The following is a 22,609-nucleotide window of genomic DNA, read 5'->3' on the forward strand; positions in this document are numbered from 1 at the left end:
CTTTCGGCCAATAGGTACCCCACTCTATGATCATTGCTCTAGGCTTATGAAAACAGCAATTTAGCGTTTTGATTTTTATGCTTGCAAATCTCAGTATTCAGAATTTTTTTGTGATATCAAACTTGTATATTTTTTCTTTTATGGTTTGCTACTTTTGTACAATATTAGCACTTTTTATAAAAAAAAAGGATATTGGCAAATAATTTTTCTTCTCTTTATTGTAACAATTTGTGATCTTTTTACAGCATAAGCTGTGTTTCTTAATAGAACCAATTTGAGTCACAAATACGGTAAATTTTACAATACATTTTATATAGGGGTGGGAGATACAAAGATGTACAGAATTTTAGATATGAAGCGCACATGGCAAATCAGATCACATATCTATCAATGGGCAAAAAATGACAGATTCAGCCATTTATAATATTATGTAATACTGAAAAATAACCTTGTGCTGGGATTATACAATATTTAAAAAAAACTATTTCCATTCAGGTAGCAGGATGGCAGAGCTAGAATGGTTTCTATATGTTCTAAAGAAAATCCTGGAAAGTTATTACCGTAACACTGATTCACTGACAGAAATAATCAATCTTCCTATGTATCGAGGGAATATAAAAGGACCCTTTTCCTCACCACAAATCTATGTACAGAAACTGTGCTTACCATTGTTATTAAATACAAATAGTGGTTAAATAATAGTTTTTACTGGAATCGTTTGAAAGTGAACATACAGTAAACTGGCTTCAAAAAGGTAATGTGGACGCACGATGCCCATCTGCAAAGGTGAAACAAAGGGAGAAAAAGTATAACAAGTGTGAGCCAAGTGGCCTTCTATAATGATTCACAGTTATTGATGAGACTTGTCATGCAAGAGAGAAGGAAGCTCACCTCTGTAGGCTGTACGTCTTGGTAAACGAAACAAAAGGATCTACACTCAGGTATTCGGTTATCCATTCATGGAGGTGCCATACGGAAAAAGTCAGTAATTGTGGGCAACATAAGTCCGTATAGAGTGTAGAAAGAAAGACCGGAGGAAGGAACAAGGTGCTGTGATTATAGACCTGGAAGGCAAGGGTCAGAGGTAACTGTAACTCTCCCTGTTGATGCCCTAGATGAAGGTCTAGAACACCCTGTTGACCTAACCTCGGGGTTGTGGCCCTAATCGACCACGAGCCCCGACCGGAACCTTACCCTAGATAACTAGCCCTGTCAATGGACCTAGTCTAGAGGTAACGTCCCAGTCAGTTGTACGTCTATAAAGACGAAAAAAGCAAAGAGTGTGTCATAAGGGTAATTGCGCAGCCAAATCCCGACAGGGCCTGTTTCACCCTTTTGGGCTCATCAGGGGATAATGCGGTCCGCGTGGGAAAAGAAACCCTATTGGAGAAAACCAAACAAAATATTTTGACACAGAGTGTGACTACTACAAACTCTAAGGTGTTTGTGACCTATAGACAACAGACCATAATGTGGTATAGGTAATGTACTCTTACCTTGCACTACACTGCTAGATAATTAGTGCTAGGGTGATGAAGATCTCCCTTGTTCACTAGGAGTAGTGTATAGGAATAGCAATAATTGTCCTAGTAAATATCCTAGTGAGGAAAAAGATGGGTTGGTGAAGTTGCAGCATAATAACCCTCAGGAGGACCGGGGCATCTGTGTATTGATCCCACTAATTGACTGTCTTACCTGAAGGAGATAGCCGGTTAAGAGATGTGATGCTGCGGGGGTGCAAATGCGCACAACCCCATTCACAACGGGTGACCAGTGGGTACTGATAAGTGCGGCGTGCGCCTCAGATATACACGCACCATTTAGTGATCGTACCGCCCCTCACGCTGGGCGCCAGTCTGCAACGCCACCCTCATTGGTGGAGAGACGTGGCCGGCAGCGGGCGCGGCGTGCGCATGCGCCAAAAAAAAGGCGGAGAGGGCAGGGAAAAAGCCCACCCACCTTGCCCGCCCCGACGATCCAGTGCGCATGTCAACGACGATGCCCAGAGGAATCTCCGAGGCAAGCAAGTGGCGCATGCGCAGAGGCGCTCGCCGAAGTCAAAACGGAGAGGGCAAAGAATGCCCCTACCGGACATAAAGAGAACGCCTCTGGAGACAAGGTACCTGGTAAGAAAGATAATTCAATGTACTTAGGTGCGCTAAAAAGACCCATAAATGGTTATGGGAGTAGTTAGGCAAACGGACATGTGCATTGTAAAGTTACAATTCTGCACATGCCCCTATCGCAAGTGGGTGGGGATTTAACTAAGGGCCATGATATCCAAGTGGGATACAGAGGCCAGTGAAAAGGCAGATGGCAAATATAGACAATCATAATATGAAAAAATAATAAACGATCAAAAGGAACAAAATAGAGGCGGTATATAATGTGTAAAAAACCGTCATAGAAAGCAGGAAAAACTCTGTTGTTCATTGAGTCCTAGTGGGGACTCTGTCTTGAGTCTAAAAATCCATTGCGACTCTTTTTGCCTCAAAATCCGGTCCCAGTCTCCTCCTCTGTCTGGGGGTTTAACAAGGTCGATACCCACAAACGTTAATTTATTGGTACTGCCTCTATGTCTTTCTTGTATGTGTCTGGCAAGGGGTTTGTCACGGTTGTGTCTGATGTCCCCTAAATGCTCCCCTATTCTCCGTCGAAATTCCCGGTATGTCTTGCCCACATATTGTAGACCACACTCACAGGTGGCTAGGTAGATAACGCCTTTAGTTTTGCAATTGATGTAGTGTTGAATGCAGTAGTTTTTGTTGGTAACCGAGCAATGGAAGATTTTGCAGCTCTGTATTACTTTACATGCAATACAACCACTGCACCGATAGCAGCCTTTAATGTCCGATCGTAACCAAGTCCTAGTGGGTTCCGGTCTAGTAAAATGGCTGTGGACAAGTCTGTCTCTTAGGTTACGTCCTTTTCTAAATGTAATTGTGGGGTAGTCATGTAGAACCTCCGAAACATCTGGATCCATTTTAAGTATATGCCAGAATTTTGAGAGGACTTGTCGAACCTGTTGTGATCCCTCATCGAATGTACCTATCAGTCTGATTATGGGTACGGAGGGCGGGTTGGTATGTGGGGTAAGTAGATCTGTCCTATTGGTTCTTAATGCTCTCTGGTATGCTGATCTGAGAGTCTGCTCCGGGTATCCCCGGGCCAAGAAGCGGAGTTTGAGATCTTTAGCTTTGTGTTTAAACTCTTCCAGGGACGAACAGTTACGACGTATTCTAAGGTACTGTCCATAGGGTATACCTCTCTTTAGTGCTGGTGGGTGGTAGGATTCCCATCGTAGGAGGGAATTGGTCGAGGTAGGTTTCCTATAGAGAGTTGTCTCTATCTCTCCGTTGTGTTTCTTTTTAATCAGGATGTCTAGAAACGGTATGCTGAATTGATGTATCTCGTGTGTAAACCTCAGTCCTAAGGAGTTCAGGTTGAGGTCCTCTAAGAGGGTCTTAAATTGACTCTCTGATCCTTCCCACGTGATAAAGATATCATCAATGTAGCGAGCCCAAAGGCTCGCCATATCAATGTAGCGGGGGGCAGGATCTTCACAGAAAACGAGGGAGTGTTCCCACCAGCCCAGGAACAAATTGGCATAGGTGGGGGCACATGAGCTCCCCATTGCCGTGCCCCTGAGCTGGTGGTACACAACCCCGTCAAATAAAAAATAGTTGTGCGTGAGAGAAAATTCCAGTAACTGGAGAACCAAATTGTTATGTGCACTGCACTGGTTACCTCGAGTACTCAAGTAGAATTGGACAGCTTGTAATCCTAGATGGTGGGGAATAGAGGAGTAAAGAGACTCAACGTCAATGCTCGCTAGGTAAGTATCAGGACCAATAGAGAGCCCGTCTAATCTTTTAAGAAGATCCGTGGTGTCTTTAGTATGAGAAGGAAGGGCAGCGACAAAGGGAGCCAGAATTTTATCAATGTAAATGCCTACATTTTGACAGAGAGATCCAACACCTGACACAATTGGTCTGCCTTTTAAGGGGGTTAGACCTTTGTGAATTTTTGGAAGCCCATAAAAGGTAGCTGTTCTAGGATGTTTGGGCAAAAGGAAATCGAACTCATCTTTACTTATGAGGTCATTGGTGAGGGCAGTTTGAAGTATTATCTTGAGTTCTGATAGGAAAATGTGAGTGGGATTGCTGGGTAAAGTGGCATAGTTGTCAGTGTCCTTAAGTAGATCAAGACACATCTGGCGGTATTGTTCTGTTGATATGATCACTATGTTACCTCCTTTGTCGGAGGATTTGATAGTTATGGTAGTGTCCCTTTCAAGCGTCATGAGGGCCTGTATTTCTTCCCTTGTGCAATTGGGGTGTCTAATCCCGGTAGTTAGTTGATCAAGTTCGTTGAACACTAATTTAGAGAAGATATCAATGCATGAAATGTCGCCTACTGGTGGAATGCTTCTACTTTTACATTTAAGATCAGTAAAGGGGCCTTTACCTGAAGTAACTGCTGGTAAACTGGCTAGACTCTCAAGTAGTCGTATATCGACCAAGAGGTCTTGTGGGACACCTAGGTCATGACAATCTTTTCTTTCTTTAATTTTAAAAAATTTATGCCATCTCAATTTACGTAGAAAGAGATGAATATCCTTATGCCAGTTGAAATCGTCAAATCTACTCGTTGGCACAAAGGATAACCCTTTACTCAAAACTGATGCTTCTACGTTAGTGAGGAACCGGTTAGAGAGGTTTATGATTAAGGTATCTAGTTTCTTCCCCTGCGGTTCCGGTTCCTCAATGGGTATAGAGGGCCTGCTGTTAAAAAAGCCGATGAGGAGGAGGAGGACGCAGAGGGGGGTAATGATGGAGGGGCGTAGGGAGGGATGGTTGTTGGAGCAAAAGTGGAGGGAGCTCCTGTATGACCACCCCTGCTGATGTTTGCTGGCGTAATGCATGTTGTGTTGTCACCTGGGAAGAAATCTCTTTGATTATAGTTGGAACTGCCTCTTCCTCTGCCTCTACTACGTTTACCTATGCCCCTGTTTCTACCGCTCTGATTATTTGTGGATCCGTCTGTGTCGGTATCAGTATCTGTGCCGAAGTCCGTCTCGTTGGGGGTCAGTTTCGTATTAATGCAGGAATAAGCTTTATTGTCCCTGAAGTCACACAGATCTCTGTTGAACTGCTTGTGCTTCCTTTCTTTAAGATGAAACTGAAAACGTTCAAGATTAGACTGTAATTGTTTTTCCAAGGTCTGAAATTCAGGATCCGTAGAAAATTTATCAGCAATGTCTATATGTTCCTGTAATTTTTTGGTTAGGGAGTCCAGTCTAGTTTTTTCTTCTTGTAGAAGAAAACGCATGAGTCGGATAGAACAGACTGTGACTTCCTTTTCCCACTTAGTGCAGAAACCGGGTCCCTGATATCTCGTGGCTGGTGTAAGGGGGATTCTCAGACCTCGTGGTACTATATTATGTTTAATGTAGTTTTCAAGTGCCTGAACTTCCCACCAGGAACTAATCTGGTCTCTGTATACTTGGTGTAATTCTTTAAATGCTCCCTTCACTGTAGGTGTATATTTCTTAAGGGAGAGTTCTTTGTCCGAAAACACTTCACTAGCCTCTGATAGCCACTGGGATGTATCGATTCCCGTTTTGAGGAAACCAGCCATCCCTCTATCAACAATTATACAGAAAAATATCCAAAAGTGTTTCAACTAGATGTACTAGATAGAAAAGATTGAACTCACTATGGTTTCTTGCCCTCTCCGCCTTTTTTTTGGCGCATGCGCACGCCGCGCCCGCTGCCGGCCACGTCTCTCCACCAATGAGGGTGGCGTTGCAGACTGGCGCCCAGCGTGAGGGGCGGTACGATCACTAAATGGTGCGTGTATATCTGAGGCGCACGCCGCACTTATCAGTACCCACTGGTCACCCGTTGTGAATGGGGTTGTGCGCATTTGCACCCCCGCAGCATCACATCTCTTAACCGGCTATCTCCTTCAGGTAAGACAGTCAATTAGTGGGATCAATACACAGATGCCCCGGTCCTCCTGAGGGTTATTATGCTGCAACTTCACCAACCCATCTTTTTCCTCACTAGGATATTTACTAGGACAATTATTGCTATTCCTATACACTACTCCTAGTGAACAAGGGAGATCTTCATCACCCTAGCACTAATTATCTAGCAGTGTAGTGCAAGGTAAGAGTACATTACCTATACCACATTATGGTCTGTTGTCTATAGGTCACAAACACCTTAGAGTTTGTAGTAGTCACACTCTGTGTCAAAATATTTTGTTTGGTTTTCTCCAATAGGGCTTCTTTTCCCACGCGGACCGCATTATCCCCTGATGAGCCCAAAAGGGTGAAACAGGCCCTGTCGGGATTTGGCTGCGCAATTACCCTTATGACACACTCTTTGCTTTTTTCGTCTTTATAGACGTACAACTGACTGGGACGTTACCTCTAGACTAGGTCCATTGACAGGGCTAGTTATCTAGGGTAAGGTTCCGGTCGGGGCTCGTGGTCGATTAGGGCCACAACCCCGAGGTTAGGTCAACAGGGTGTTCTAGACCTTCATCTAGGGCATCAACAGGGAGAGTTACAGTTACCTCTGACCCTTGCCTTCCAGGTCTATAATCACAGCACCTTGTTCCTTCCTCCGGTCTTTCTTTCTACACTCTATACGGACTTATGTTGCCCACAATTACTGACTTTTTCCGTATGGCACCTCCATGAATGGATAACCGAATACCTGAGTGTAGATCCTTTTGTTTCGTTTACCAAGACGTACAGCCTACAGAGGTGAGCTTCCTTCTCTCTTGCATGACAAGTCTCATCAATAACTGTGAATCATTATAGAAGGCCACTTGGCTCACACTTGTTATACTTTTTCTCCCTTTGTTTCACCTTTGCAGATGGGCATCGTGCGTCCACATTACCTTTTTGAAGCCAGTTTACTGTATGTTCACTTTCAAACGATTCCAGTAAAAACTATTATTTAACCACTATTTGTATATATTTTTTTGCATAAACCATAGTGAGTTCAATCTTTTCTATCTAGTACATCTAGTTGAAACACTTTTGGATATTTTACCATTGTTATTGAAATATGGATTTATGTATAGAAACTTGTAATTGGAATTCTATACCTATATCACAATATAATGCTTGAGCAATAATAATAGACACGCTCCATGGTGCCATCAGTGTTTTATAACTGTCAGCAATGGCATTTTGCAATAACCGGAAAACGCTCTTTTCCTATATAAATTTCATAGTCCTCTTTATTCTCTTGCATGGCTAGTTTTCTAAATAGGTTAATAAAATATTTTATTTCTTGGCTCCTCATGTCCAAGTTAAGTCAGTGGTTATGGCTTCAACAATATTTGTGCTTTTTGGAAGAAAAAAATAAAGCCTTTCTTTCTGATCTGCAAAAGCCCTTTAACATTTTTCTTATACTGGAAAACTTATAGGACCTTATAGAATAGGTAAAGCAGATATGAGTAAGGAATTTAGAACATGGGGAACTAATTCAGAATTTTAGGATGGTAATTGATACTGAATATGAAGAATTGGAAGTGCTTTAGTATCTTAACATTACAGTACTTTCATTATTTTGCATTATTTTAGATCAACATGGTGTAAAACCCTATAGAAGCAACTATAGCACTCTCTGCACTTCCTTGCATGATATTCTGTAAAGTATATTCAAATGGCCCAATAATGGAGTATTTGTCATAATGAAATGTGAGTGAATATGCGAGTTAGTGCGTCCCATTGACCTCAATGACTGGTAGCACCTTCTTCAGCAGACGATACAAGAAAATGGTTTCTAAGAATTGCTACTTTTTAAAGCCTCAGTTCTTACTAAATATTTCCATTAACATGGAGTCCACATTCTTGTCAGTGTAGATATTAACCAAAATTGAACACACACAATTAGGGAAAAGCAACAATGTTATGGTAGGCGTACAACGTTTATCATAATGTAGTGATATTTCTTCCCTATAGTAGTTTAATACCATGTCGGAAAGCATTAATAGAACCTATTGTTCAACCCTCAGTAAAGAGAGATGAAAAGACCAACAAAAACTGCAAAAGAACATGGTGATAGTAAAAGTACAAATTTTATTAGAGCAAAATAACAGCCTTCGTCTGGGGGTGTCTATCAGCCAAAACGCGCGTCGTGGTTGCTGCTATCTCGGGCAACGATCATACCAACATGGGTAAGCTCCACATAGTATTCTCTGTATACTCTTTTTAGAAAATACTGCTTTATACTTCCTATGCTTCCCAACAGCATTATCTTACATCTGTATATGGCCACTGATGCCTATATTTGTTTACATTCTTTGTTACATGTCTTGATCTGTTGCCTGTGATGCAACTCTTGCTTGTGTCCCCTCTGGAGTGGGATCATTTGCTCTAATAAAATTTGTACTTTTACTATCACCATGTCCTTTTGCAGTTATTGTTGGTCTATTCATCCCTCTTTACTGAGGGTTGAACAATAGGTTCTACTATTGTCAGTGTAGATGTAGATGTTATAGATGAGAATGGACATGCCAAAAAAACGGTGCTACCCGACTTTACACCTGATCTACAGATAACTCTTGTTACAGATAGACTTTATTGTTAACCCTTGTTTTCATGACAATCCAAAATTTAGAAAGTCCACTTGACACATGATAAAAATAAAATTTTGCCTGGAATTACAAAATATAAATGTTCTTACTTGCATACAAATTCAACTAAAGAACTAAACTACAGCCTAGTTTTTTCATAACCCATGGACTGCATGTATATACGTTTTTAATGCCTTGTTATACAACACAGCAATACCTGTTTAGCTCAAGATGGAAAAGACTTGTGTGACTCTTCCTAAGGATGACAGGTCAAGGTCATGACAATAACTCCACGTAGAAAGAAATAGGCCAATCCAATCATGACAAAGAGTACGCAGTACTACTCATGGATAATAAGAAAGCAACTGCTGCTAGACAAAAGTGATGCTCATGTCCAATGTTAATGAAAAAATACATTAATGTGAACAAGAGCCCAATAAGAACAGTCAAGAAAATAATTTCAAAGTCAAAACAGTATAAGAACAACCAGATATGTGCTTGCAAATAGCACTATTGTTTAATGCTTTACTGTGTACACAACCACCAAAGAACACAGGGGCACATTTACTAAGTGTAGAGGGCACTAGATTCAGGATTTCTGGCACCTGTTCTTCATGAATCTGGCGCCCTCTGTACTGCACCATTTCTTTTTTTGGTGCACCTTCAACACACTTCTGTCATACCTTCCATGATAAATCTGGTGCACAGTCCGACTGAACACCAGAACGCCTCCTTCAGTGCAGAAATTGGTGTTGCATAAAGGATAGTGCAGCCGCTCCACAAATGTGGTCTCCGTCACTTCTTAGGCATCTGTGCAAGCAGTTTCCACTGAAATGAATGTAAAAAGTCAGACAGAAAACTGGCACACAGCCCTTAGTAAATGTGCCCCATTGTGTAAATCCCACCTAAGTTTCACACTGAGGACCATTAAGGCATACCAGCAATGTAAAAAAAGGTTCCCGCTTTCCAGTGCAGAGTCTGTAATGCCTACCATGTGTCTTTCCTAGTCCTAACGTCTTTTTGTATAACATGGGAATCTGTGCCTTGATGCAGGTTTTAATTTTTCCACCCTATAGCTACATCAATGGCTATAGAAAGAAAGACAAGATAGACAATTCCCTCTTGTAATCGCCTGTGACACTGATAGTGGACACAGTGGCGCAACTAGAATCTGATGGGCCCCAGTGCAAAGTCTGTGCCAGGCCCCCGACTATAATGTATGGTTTATAGTAATAGTCTTCTCATATGGGAAAGTGACACCATAAGTGCCCCCTAGACCCCTTGGGCCCAGGTGCGATCGCATCCTCTGCACCCCCTAAAGTTACACCCCTGCGTGGACATGAACTCTTTAAATTCCACCTGCAACGTCATCAGCAGCATTTAAATTACCAGCACTAATCCAGCCGCACCTGATTTATATGTCACTCGTGACTTTGCAAGCGGCATTTAAATAGTTCAGCTGTGAGTTGTTTTTTGGTTGAAACAGATCCCTGTAAAATACACATTTCTAAGCTAACTTGCAATGTGCCTCAAAGTAAAACAAGAGATTTTGATAAATCATAACCCATTTTGTTTTGTCACATCAAATAGATGTAATGACAAAGCTGAGGTGGCAGAAACATATTAGGTGCATGGAGAGCCTGGTTTCAGCACAGTAACTTCTAGCAGTGAATAGATCATTTATGTCACAAAGAGGGATACAAATTCAATCTCTATATTTTTCGTTAAATTGGATAGATAGGGATAGCTAGAAGATTTTTATTCTTCTGCTTTCGAGAGTATACTGCATATCAAATTTCTCATCTATCGATCTACCTAACCTTACTCCTATCTATCCATCTGTCTACAGTATGCTGTACATTATATTCATCTATCTTACTAACATACATTTTATCAGATAACATTAACCCTGTATATCAATGTTCCACTTTGATTTTATCACAGAGGGTTTCCATTAGGTCCGATCTGCTCTGTGCCATTTAGGTATTGTAGAGAATTACATGTAATATGCTGGCACAGCATTTTGCGGTTTTGAGATGTGTGGATCTGACACAAAAAGAAATTTGTCCTAGTTTCTTTAAAATTTAGGTCATATTCATTATTATTCGCATAGCAGCAGTGAGTAGAAACAGTTACATCTTAAATAATACAGAAATACATGAGTGTATATTAAAGGGGGTTTCAAAAGGTGAAATTTTATTTTAAAATGTTTGATCTGTCTAGTATAAGAAAAGCAATGACACTGGATTGTTTCAATTAAAGGTTTTAGTCTTGTAACATCTACCCCTGCACTGGACAGCGATAAAGTTTAATGGGTCTTTGTTCGGGGCTTTTGGTGGTCCCCATTCATTCGAAATAGTTGTCTAACAAATGACACAAATCACTCAGTGTTTGATATTACAGTTTTGCAAGGTAAATAAAAAATGCAACTCTATTCACATAGGGACCTTAGGTCAAGTGATAGACTTATCTCCAATTATGTGGATAGAGAATACAGACAGATGCACATGGGAGACTAAACTGCTTTTCACATGGAACTGTGCAGGTAACCTCGGTGTCATTTGTGGGGCAAACATTTAAAATTGCATCTATTTTTATTCAAAGGGTACAAGAATATAATTTTCTTTTTAATTTTTTTGTTAGAGTTATTATATGAGGACTGTAGGGGTAATAGGTGCATTTTTCAATGGCAACACTTTTGGATAAAGTTAATGTGTTGGGTTTGCTTTTATTATTTTACTTTGGGAGTGATGGATTAATACAAAAAATGCCACTCTATGTCCTTTATTTAAAAACAGGCCCTACAAAGCCACTGATAATAAAAAAAACACTACTCTTTGAAGGGGTTGGCCACTCTCTTACATACATTTTCCATGTGCTTATAAAGTAAGAACAGAACTTAACATGAACATTACATTATAAATCTGGTACCTGGTGAAACACACAATCTTTCTATCTACTGAGGATCCCCACAGAATGATGATTTCTATTTAAAAAATTCCATCTAAGTAAAAGTCCATATCCCCCCATAGCCCCCTTTCTGTGATAACATGAAGAAGACTAGGAGTATGCTAATTGCCACTTATGGCCCATAGGGCACCATCTTTTACTAACCTCTGTAATGGCCATTAAATAGGGTCTATTTTTTACCGGGTTTATGGCCAAAGCATCCTGGCCTGGTTTGAGGGACAAGTAATTTCATGAGAAGAGTACCTACTTTAAGTCATAATTTTGAAGTTTCCTCATCTTTATCCCAACTGGTTGGCTTGCGTAATTTTCCAGGGTCAATATTTTCTATCGGTGGGGCCTGCATTCTTTTTGTATACTGATTCTTTTGTAACAATTTAATTTCTGCAGTAAATAGAGGCTCACTCAACAATAAAATGAATCATGTTCCAGTAATTAACAACTGAGCAATTAGTAATGTTCTCTTCTTTACTACTTTATGTTATTGAATAGTGTTGAAAACATGGAGTAAAATTACTGACTACTGTTATTTTTACAGTTATTTACATACTTAATTGCATAGCAGTATTGTGTAAGCAGAATATTTTTGTTTCATGTAGCGACTGTGTAGCACTTTTATATGGTAAATGCGATGGTATTGGTATTTTACGAAGCTCTCCATAAATAGCTGTAAAAAAGTATCTACATTTCTTGCCCGTGGCCAATTTTCCCACAGAATAGGCCCTGTCTATACTGTATGTATCCTGTAGAGGTGGATAATCATTGTTGAATCATGTAAGGCATTTGGACTGCATTTCCTATCCTAAGTCTCAAGCGACTTGTAACAACAGTGATTTGTGACTGCTAGTATATATTTTTTTCAAAACAACACCATTCAAGTAAAGGAGGCATAAGGGACTCATAGGGCTCCATTATTCTGGTGAATTGTGGACTTTTCTGCTGTTGACTTAAACTTAAATATTTCACTTTCCAGATAATACTTCAAAAATCCTTACTTGACATTTTGGACTTTTTCTACATTCTGTTTCTTTGTCCTAAACAAACACATGTTCCATCTTTTTCCTTATACACTTGAGTGGTTTCTCAATATGATTTAGTTGCCATTTTGGTCACTGATTGTTCAGCTGTATATTGCAGTTAATAATAATGTGAAAATACTGTCAAACAACAGTTTCATCCAAATAAAATGCGCACACGCAAAAATTCAGGTAAACGAAAATTGTATTATCCTGCAAAGAGCTTGAATAACCTAATTTATTCATATAAACTGGGAAAAGTGAAAGGACCTCCGAGGTTATAAGAGTACCTTATGAGAGGAGGAATCTGTAAGTAATTTACTTTTCATATTTAAAAAAATGCTTTGCTCTGTTGACTTAGACTGTAGAGCTTCATACTTGTGGGAAATGAAGATAGCAGGTTGACTAGAGCCAAGAGTGTAGTGTCTGCAGATCTGCTCTTCTTGATGAATTTGTGGAACACAGAAAATGGTTAAAATGTTTTAAGCACTTTGTTTAAAAATGTAACAAATATTTTTTGATAAAATGTAGAGAGTTTCCATAAAAAAGGAAAACGATAAATAGTCAGATATGATTACCGTAATAATTATTTATTTATGGAGAAAGTTTTGTTTTGCTAAATTGACAACAGGAAGTACCAATATAGATTTTATAGCTTAAATTATCTTCTCAGAATCCTTAACTTCAAAGTAATTAATTAGGTGGAAAACTAATTAATGATGGATAAGATGCTAAATGTATTTAATTATATAATTAAGTACATTACAACTACATGACAATAGGCATTTTTTAAGTATCTTACTTAAGCAAGTTGCTTTATTCCCCACTGCTTGTCTTTCCTTCAAAGGACAAGGACTCTGGAAACAAGGAACTGTTAAGTATTCTTGACTCTTCCCCTACATTAAATGGGGTTTTCCATGAAAGAAAATTCTCAAATTCCAATCCCCTAGTGATGTTTACACAATAAATATCTTTTTAAACCCTTTACCTCACTATTTTACTCATTTTTATTGCTGTTTTAGCTCCTATCACTCAGTGATGGTCAGTGTGAAAATTCCAGGGTGTGGTTGGGGACTGTCTAAGAAGACACTTCATGATCCATCCAGTTCTGTGAGTTGAAAATATGGTTAGGTTATAATGGTACAAGGTTTAAATACATTGGTAAGTGGCTTGTGAACATTGTACTAGTATCTGACACATAGAAGGCTAGACAGCTAGAAGGACATAGCGTCTCCAGTATTGTAAGGTCACCGCTCTTTTACCATGGCCTCTATGGACGTGTTAGGTGATGGAACCAAAGCCTGCGGGTCCCCAGAGACCTCTGAGGGGTGGAGAGTTGTTCGGAGGAAGTGATGCAAGACTATCCCTGTGTGGGAGAACAAGCCATGTGGGTCAGCTTGTAGCCTTGTTAGGAAAATAGGATCTCACCTTAAGCCATGTACAAGAGCTCACTTTGAGGCTGTCCCTTCTTCTTATCTGTATTTTACTGATGCACCAATGGTTCCTACTTTAGCTGACATTTACTATCTGACACATAGAAAGAGGAATGAGACAGATCAGAGATGATGAAATCCATGAGATGCCTATTGCACACAATGACACAGCTCTCCTATATCTCTGCTATTCCACAACATGCTACATCTTCTGTATCTTCGTGCTGTGACTTCCCAGATAAAGAACTTATCTGTCAGTAGCATGTAGCTATCCTCAGGCTGCTGTCTGCAGGAAGTTAATGAGTGTCTGTGAGCTTCATAGTGGACTTTAGAGTGTGGGACTAGAATGCAGGGAATGCACGCCTAAGTCAGAAGTTACAGGGTTGTGTCTAGGGGCAACTGAAGTTGTGTACACCAGTACTGATAGAGACAGGATGGAATTTTATCTGTGAAATTCTGTATTTTTGTTAATAACAGTCAATTAGAGAATGAGTTATTTTGTTATTCTGAGTATATTTAAGAATCGTGTCTTTGTGGGAATACCCCTTTAATGTTCTGTTTTCACATGAGGGTAAATTTTTCTTAATTAATTAATTAATTAATGGGATGTTCTGAAACCAAATAAATGACCTATTAAACCTTGCAATGGACAAGGCTTCACATGTTGGTGGCAGCAAGGGGCGTAACTACAGTGGTAGCAACCATAGCCCCATTGTCCAACCTGACCCACTAAAGCATGGAGAATGTGCATTGTATGGCATAATATGTCTATAACGTATATGTGATGTATATAAGCTGTATTTGTGATGTGTATATGCTGTTTGTGTATAGGGTATATGAGGTGTGTATATATGCTCTCCTAGTTATGCCTCTGGGGCAACCACATCTGAACATGTTCCATAATTTTTCCTAGGTCCACAGAAACAGAAGTATTTTCATAACTGTGTGACTGCTGGAGAGTTGAATGTGCTATCTGGAATTCAATAGATGGTGGTAGCGTTTAGACGTGTGAGGACTGTGTGAGGATGAAATTTAGGCTCAGTTTTTGACTTGAGTGAATGGTGGGTGCAAGATTGATTAGACAAACTAAATAAACCCTTTCCAGGCACATAGGATACAATATCACATATGTAACAATGGACATTTTGGACTCTTTTCTTGTTTTTCCCTGAGATGTGCCAATCTTTAGACCATTTCATCATCAAAGACCTCACTGATATTGAGATTTTTTTTTCCATTTCCCATTTTGAATTATTATAATAATATTTATGCTTTTTGCAAAATATGAAATAAAAGATGATTGTGGAAGAAGGAATTGGGGTCATCTACAAAAAAGTTGATTCCACAAAAATTGTTGATGATGTAAATCCTGTATACAACTGTTAACATTTAAATATTCAGAAACCTCCTCATTCACCAATAAATAGTTATAAAAAAGGCTAAAAATGCACATTTTTCCCAAGTGTTTGTGAGTAGATTCCGCAATTCCCGTGTATATTTCTTCCAGCGGTAGTAAGTGGTCTGAATTCTATTCTTGTGAAAGGCTCCTTTTATTTATGCTATCATATGGAGCTCCAGTCAGATAAAAACATTTTTTTTAATCTTTTATGTTTATATTTTAACTGTTGGACTATATTTCTCGATCGGTCCTGGACTGTTTGAAGCTCCTTAAGAGTGAGGCGTGCAGCACGTTACTATAGAAACTTTCACATGGATATTTTATGGAGGAACATTCCTAGCTGAACAACGTTTCTTGATAGTAAGCTTTCAACACTTATAACACCTGCTACAAATGTTATAATAGATTCACTCAGTAGTGTTAGCAATTTTTATGCAGCATTAACATGAAGTTAGATAGCTTGCAGTCTGAATAATGGAACATTCATCAAAGTAATTTATGCACAGTTAATCAGTTTTCATCTTGGAAATTAGCTAGTGCCAGTCCTAATTCTATGTTTATAAAAAGGAATGTATGTTATTGTTGACTAGAATGCTTTGATGATGAAAAAAGAATGTGAAATCAATATTGACTCCCAGGTTATGATGTATGTATTATTTTTCAGTTTTTTTGTAGTTTATATTCACATTTATGTATATTTTCAAATGAATACTCTGAGTTTTTATAGTTAGATGTTTGTCAAATGTAATATATGATTTTCCTTCATAATAAACACATATTCAAGTGTAGGGCAAATAGAGCAGGATAGATGAGATAAGGTTACTTGATAAAGAGCTTATCAATCACGTAGATAGAAACGCAGAACAGGAGCACACAAAGGAAAAGCAAGGGCAGTGTCCAGGGGCAGGAACCTGCAAGATACTTGTAGCAAAGACGCAAGTAGAGTGGATGCTCCAATTGTTTTATTATTATGAATTATGGGCATTTTGGCTTCATACTGAAGCCATCATCAGCTTAGAGCATAAAACTCCAGGCAGTCCCAGGGTTACATACAAGATAGGGTCCATAGGTTTGTTCTTAAGTCGAATTTGTATGCAAGTCGAAACTGTATATTTTATCATTATAGTTCCAGACGAAAAAAAAAAAATTTGCCCCAGAGACAATTGCAGTTTCAAAATTTTTTGCTGTAATGGGACCAATGATTATCAATAAAACATCACTACAGACATCTTATAGCTGATCATTTCAGTCTGGGACTATAGTAACATCCAGAGAGCTTCACTAAAGGTCACAGTGGGCAGAGAAGTCCGTCTTTAACTAGGGGTTGTCTGTAAGTCGGGTGTATTTAAGTAGGGTACCCCCTGTATTTGCTAGAAAGAAATGTACCTTCTCTGTATCAGAATGGCAGAGGCAAGGAAGAAGGAACCAGATACATATAACATAATATACTTTTGACAGATTTTGGTTTCAGAGATTACATATATTATGGTTTTTAGCTAATTAGTTTCAATCCAAGATTAGTGTTGAAATGACCCAAACTGTAAAGCACCCAACTGTGGGTCCATGTCCATCCATTACAAATTTTAGGCTGTGTGCGGCTCAAAACCACCGTCAAGCCCCAAAATTATGGGTCCTAAATTTGTAATGAATGGAGCCAAACCCACAAAGATTTAGCATAGAAATATGTTAGGATACACATTAACCTCACGATGCGAAGAGCCATAATACTCTCTTCCACAAGTTTTTCTACACATTGAAAGCTACATATTGTACTTAAAGCTTGATCAAAGCATAAAACAGTATTTACAGATTTATTCATGAGTGAAATCTATTAAACATGAACAAATGTATAATTTATATTTTGTACTGTAAAAAAATATTCCTTATACATTAACATAGAATGTAGCAGATGTGACAAACCTATGCTTTATACTTGCTGTACAGCTAGCTTAAATGCTAATATCCATTCTGTTTCTTTATGTTTGATCTTTTGCGCAGCTAATATGCTTGGCCATCCAGGGGACATGCAACATCATTTTTATTTTTGCGTACAGCAGTATTTTTAGCCAATTTTGCGAGTAATATATGGCTTTTTAAAAAGGAGGTTTCAATGAAAACTTAAAAGGCATTTCCCCAGTGTTATTGTAATTTATTGATAATAATATGGAATCAGAGAAAGTAGATTGCTATAACACTTTGCATAAGCTTTTTTTCTAGCCACACAGATTCAGTCAATCATTACTGTTATCTGATTCTAAAAATTAATTCAGTAAAGGGGATTGAGTTTTGTTAATTGGACTTTGACATCTGTTAGCCTCCAAGCTTCAACATTGTCCTCCACCCTTAAAGTGTGGATGAAGATGCACTGCTGACTGTGATTTTGTAATTTGTTTGCATCCTGTCCTGCACTTGTCTTAACACCTCCTTATTTCCCTCATGACTGTCTTAGTTCATTTATACCAAATCCGTCTTCCTCCTGTAGACTTGTCTGCAGATGTTTAAGCTAGCTGTGATAGGCAGATACCTCCTCTACTTAGAATGTTTATCTTCTAGTCTGGTTTGTCTGGATGTCAGGGGCACAGGCACTTCGGCCACTTATCGTCTTCGGCAGGGTAGACAAATAGGTAGAGACAGCTGGGTGTTCTAGCTTTAGGACTCACTTTTCATGTCGATACCTTTTTATCTTTTTGTCTGTTCCCAAACTGTACCATTACATAAATTAATGGCTAATCTTTTTACTGCTTTTTAAAGGGGATACAAAGCTAAAAATCTTAATGGCGGATATTTACAATCTGTCATCAAAGTCACTTTGGTGAAATCCTGACATTCTCAGCATATAATATACACAAAATAGAACAGGAAGCAGACAGCTCAGCTCTATGTAAAAGTGGTTGACATTGGTACTTCAGATCAGCTTTCTTTCACTTCAAATCGGTTGAAGACCATCACATAGGCTGCTTCTTGTTCCATTTTCTCTCTGACAACAGCTGATGTGTGAAAGGAGCAAGGTGTCAGACCCTTATCCATCTAATATCAATAATCTATCCTTGGAATGGGTCTTTAGCATGGAACCTGCTGAATCACTGACTGATTATATTACAAAACAGTGTAAACTTGTTCCCCAATGATACGGATACGATCTACAGTAATTCCATTGTTCAATATTTAGTTGGTCATGCTGCTTTAATGTGTTATGTCTCTAACATTTCGTGTTGGCGAAAAATAATTGAACAATGCTGTGAAGTCAATAATTAAAATGATCTCCATATAATGAAATGGACCTTATTATCTTTGGCAATGTCTTTTCTTTTGACTTTAATGGCTGTTCTCAGTCAGTCGTGGAGTAATCTGTCTCTTCAAACACTATTGACTAACACTTTAATTAACTTGTCTGTAATATAGTGATATCTGAAAGCATATTGCACACTTTAATTATTTTACATTCAAACATTCATCATTGTGTTGTCTTCAAGGTTTTACTTCAGCTCGTCACATAATGATCATATAATGAGAGTCAAGTCTAGATCATGTTGACCTGTTGGAAAATAACATGTTTGTATTGAGCAATTGACTTCTCTGTCAATATAATCATCACCTGCTTTCTATAACTTTCCCCTTGCTCCTATCCTTAAATAATATGTGTTATTTTACTCCAAATATTGAATAATGATTATCATTCATTAGCAATGGATCTCACAACTTCTGAAAGTGATAATTTACCATTTGAGTCATTTGTCCTTTTCTTTCTAGGATCACAACCACTGCCGCATGCATGATGGATCTTAGGAGATATCCACTAGATGAACAGAACTGTACGTTAGAAATCGAAAGCTGTAAGTAGCTGCGCGTTCCCCTTGCTTTATTGCAATTGAGAAGTATTACGTTATCAATTTGTAATTTCATTTATTTGATGTAATTCATTATTATGGTCAATTTACAGCATGTTAATGAAGTAAAATTAGAATGTATGCTTGACAGATCTTCTGATGTCATGTGGCCCAATGGGTTTCAGTTGTTCTGAATTTCTATGGTTTTAATCTCTAAATTTCTAGTTTGATGGGAGTTGTGTCATGCTTTATTTCTCTTTGGTGACACTTCAGGTTACTGAATCCTTTCTGCCTTGTTGCATACCTATTGCAGATATTTGATGTCCAACAGAACACCTTCTAATAAGTTTATTTTGGACACCGTTGGGGAACTTAAAAGATACTAATCTTTAAGTACTAATAACCAAAACTTTGTATATAGAATACATATTCTATCCTATGGGGGTATATATAAATATTCTGTTAGGCTTGCTGGTGATCTTTTTGAAACTTTTGTGATGCAAGGTAGCAATATGTATCTTTCCAGATGCACTGTACTGCAGTGCAATTTTTCAAGGTCAAACCTTCTTCCGTGCAACTTTTTAGGTGCAGTGACAGCTTATTGGAGAAAAAAAATGTCAGTATAGTGTGCCAAAAAGTCACACAGCATAGGCTTGCGCCTGAAAAGTCACACAACAATAGACTGCATCTGAAAAGGTGCACAGCATTAAAATGCATCTTGCACATCACTGCCTTGCACCTGAAAAGTTGCAAAAAGACAGCTACTAAGGCAGACAGAATAGTGATATATAATAGTGATATATCCTCCTCGATGTAACAGTTTTGGCTCCCTTTTGCCACATTTCAGGCTTCAAACAAAAAGATATAAAATTATAATTTGGGACACAGTTGTGAAGTAGAGCAAAATTTATATATGGATATTTAAAACTATTATACAGTCCCCTTAAGTTAATAATTTCTTAATACTATGGATGTTATTTATCAATGGTTTTCCTAGGCTTTTTTGGTGTAAAATAATCTCAAATCTCACATTGAGGGTTTTTGAGACTTCACTGCTAAAAAGTCTCACAGAACTACATTCACCTCTTCATTAATCTGGCCTAAACATAAAACTACTGCTAGTGCAACACCGGGAAAGCCAGATTCATGACTTAAAACTTTTGCAAAAAGCCTCATAAAAAGTCTCATAGTCACTCCAGTCCCCTGCTAGTCTATGTGCTGATACTTTTTATGCATTTTGATAATTTTTTGGGATGTTTTGAAAAAAAATATCCTAGACAGCCTAGAAAATATCCTATCCTAGACAGAACATTTATTAAAGGGCCACATTAATGAGAGACATAGAACTGTCTCAAGTAGCTGATTTAATGATAAATATCCCCCTATGTCTCTATTGGTTTAGCACACTGAGAGACTGAAATGTGTTTCTCTCTTCTTTGGAAAACAGCTGGAGCTCAGTGAGGTTGGATGGAGAGTGTTTGTGAACAGCAGTTTTAAGCTCTTTCCACAGATTCTCTATTGGATTCATGTCTGGACTTTGCCTTTTACATTCAAACCTGGATATATTTATTTGTGAACCATTCCATTGTAGATTTAGCTTTAGGTTTGGGATCATTGTCTTGTTGGAAGAGAAATCTCTGTCCCAGCCTCAGGTCTTTTGCAGATGTCAGTAAGTTCTCTTCTAGAATGGTACTTTATTTGGCTCCATCCATCTTCCCATCAATTTTAACCATCTTCTCTGTCACTGCTGAATAAGAGCAGGCCCAAATCATGATGCTGCCACCACCATGTTTGATAGTGGGTATGGTGTGTTCATGGTGATGAGCTGTGTTGCTTTTCCAAACGATTTTGGTTTAATCTGACCAGAGCCCCTTCTTCCACGAGTTTGGTGTGTCTCCCAGGTGGCTTATAGCAAATTTTAAAACAAGATTTTTTATGGATAACTTTGAGAAATGGCTTTCTTCTTGCCACTCTTCCATAAAGGCCAGCTTTGTGCAGTGAACTACTGATTGTTGACTTGCAGAGTGCTCATTGGGATGTTTAAAGTTTGTGAAATCTTTTGGTAACCAAATCTGGCTTTAAACTTCTTCACAACACTACCTGGTGTTCCTTGCTCTTCATGGTGCTCTGCGCGCTTTAAACAGAACCTGGGACTATCACAGAGCAGGTGTATTTTTAAGGAGACCTGATTACACACAGGTGGATTATATTTATCATCATCAGTCATTTAGCGCAACATTGGATCATTTAGAGATCCTCACTGAACTTCTGGAGTGAGTTTGCTGCACTGAAAGTAATGGGGCTGAATAATATTGCTTAGCCCCACTTTTCAGTTTATAATTTTTTTACAAAAGTTTAAAATATTCAATAAATTTCTATCCACTTCACAATTGTGTCCCACTTGTTGTTGATTCTTCACCAAAAAATTACAATTTTATATCTTTATGTTTCAATGCTGAAATGTGGCAAAAGGTAGAACATTTCAAAGGGACTGAATATTTTTGCAAGACACAGTTGTAAGTGTTTGAAGATAAATATCTATGAAAGCTAAACATTACTTTTTCACATTACAAATAAATCAAGCCATGACTTGTTCTTTATTTTTTCTTATAGAAAATCAATAGATCTGTACTAACACACAAAAGGTTTTCAACATGTTTTTGGTGGTTTCTCTAGGAACTAACTGTTCTTCCAATATCAAGAAATATTTTCTTGCTTTGCTAAATCTCATAAAAATGTTTTTGTAAGGCAATAATGTGATTGTTTAAGTATTTTGTCTCAATTATTATTACTAAAATGTGTGCTATTGCCCCTTCGCTCAGCAAACTACTGATATTTCCCTAAAAAGTTGAAGCCAGGCGTTTTATGGCATGATGGAAGTATGACATAGAGGCCATTGTGTTGAATAACTGATTTTGTGACAAAAAAACCTCACCATACTAATAGGCATATAGATATTGGTTGTTGAAGGGAGACAAAACCTTGCAATACCATTTTTATACATTATTATACAATGTATAACCTACCACTAAATAGTTTATTGAATTTGGTACTAAATTTTGCCACTTTTATTTCCATTAAACCATTAGGTTTTGAAGCTTGGCAGCTGATGTATTTACTTACTTATTTATTTATATCATCATACTTATCTTTTTATATAATTTCTGTCATGTCTTCTGTATATTCACTAAACTATGAATGTTGCACACATAATACATGAAATAAAGTCCAAAAACTAGGGGTACTTTTACTATTATTGGAGCCTTGAAGGTCGGGGTTTGGAATATATTGTTCAGAATGTAATAAGGTAAATTGAGTATGACAAAAAGATTAATAGTATGCAAACCATAATGTCATTGTCCTTTT

At 38.3% G+C, this 22,609-nt stretch overlaps 1 protein-coding gene across 1 annotated transcript in view; it reads left to right on the plus strand.

The window, feature by feature from the left end:
* GABRB2 (gamma-aminobutyric acid type A receptor subunit beta2) overlaps positions 1-22,609 on the plus strand; it is a 233,196-nt gene that overhangs the window by 143,737 nt on the left and 66,850 nt on the right. The window contains exon 5 of the mRNA XM_072145899.1: positions 19,167-19,249. Coding sequence (XP_072002000.1) covers positions 19,167-19,249 — 83 coding nt within the window. The remainder of the gene's footprint in view (positions 1-19,166; positions 19,250-22,609) is intronic.

Source organism: Engystomops pustulosus, chromosome 4 (assembly GCF_040894005.1).
Source record: "Engystomops pustulosus chromosome 4, aEngPut4.maternal, whole genome shotgun sequence".
NCBI classification, from domain to species: Eukaryota; Metazoa; Chordata; class Amphibia; order Anura; family Leptodactylidae; genus Engystomops; species Engystomops pustulosus.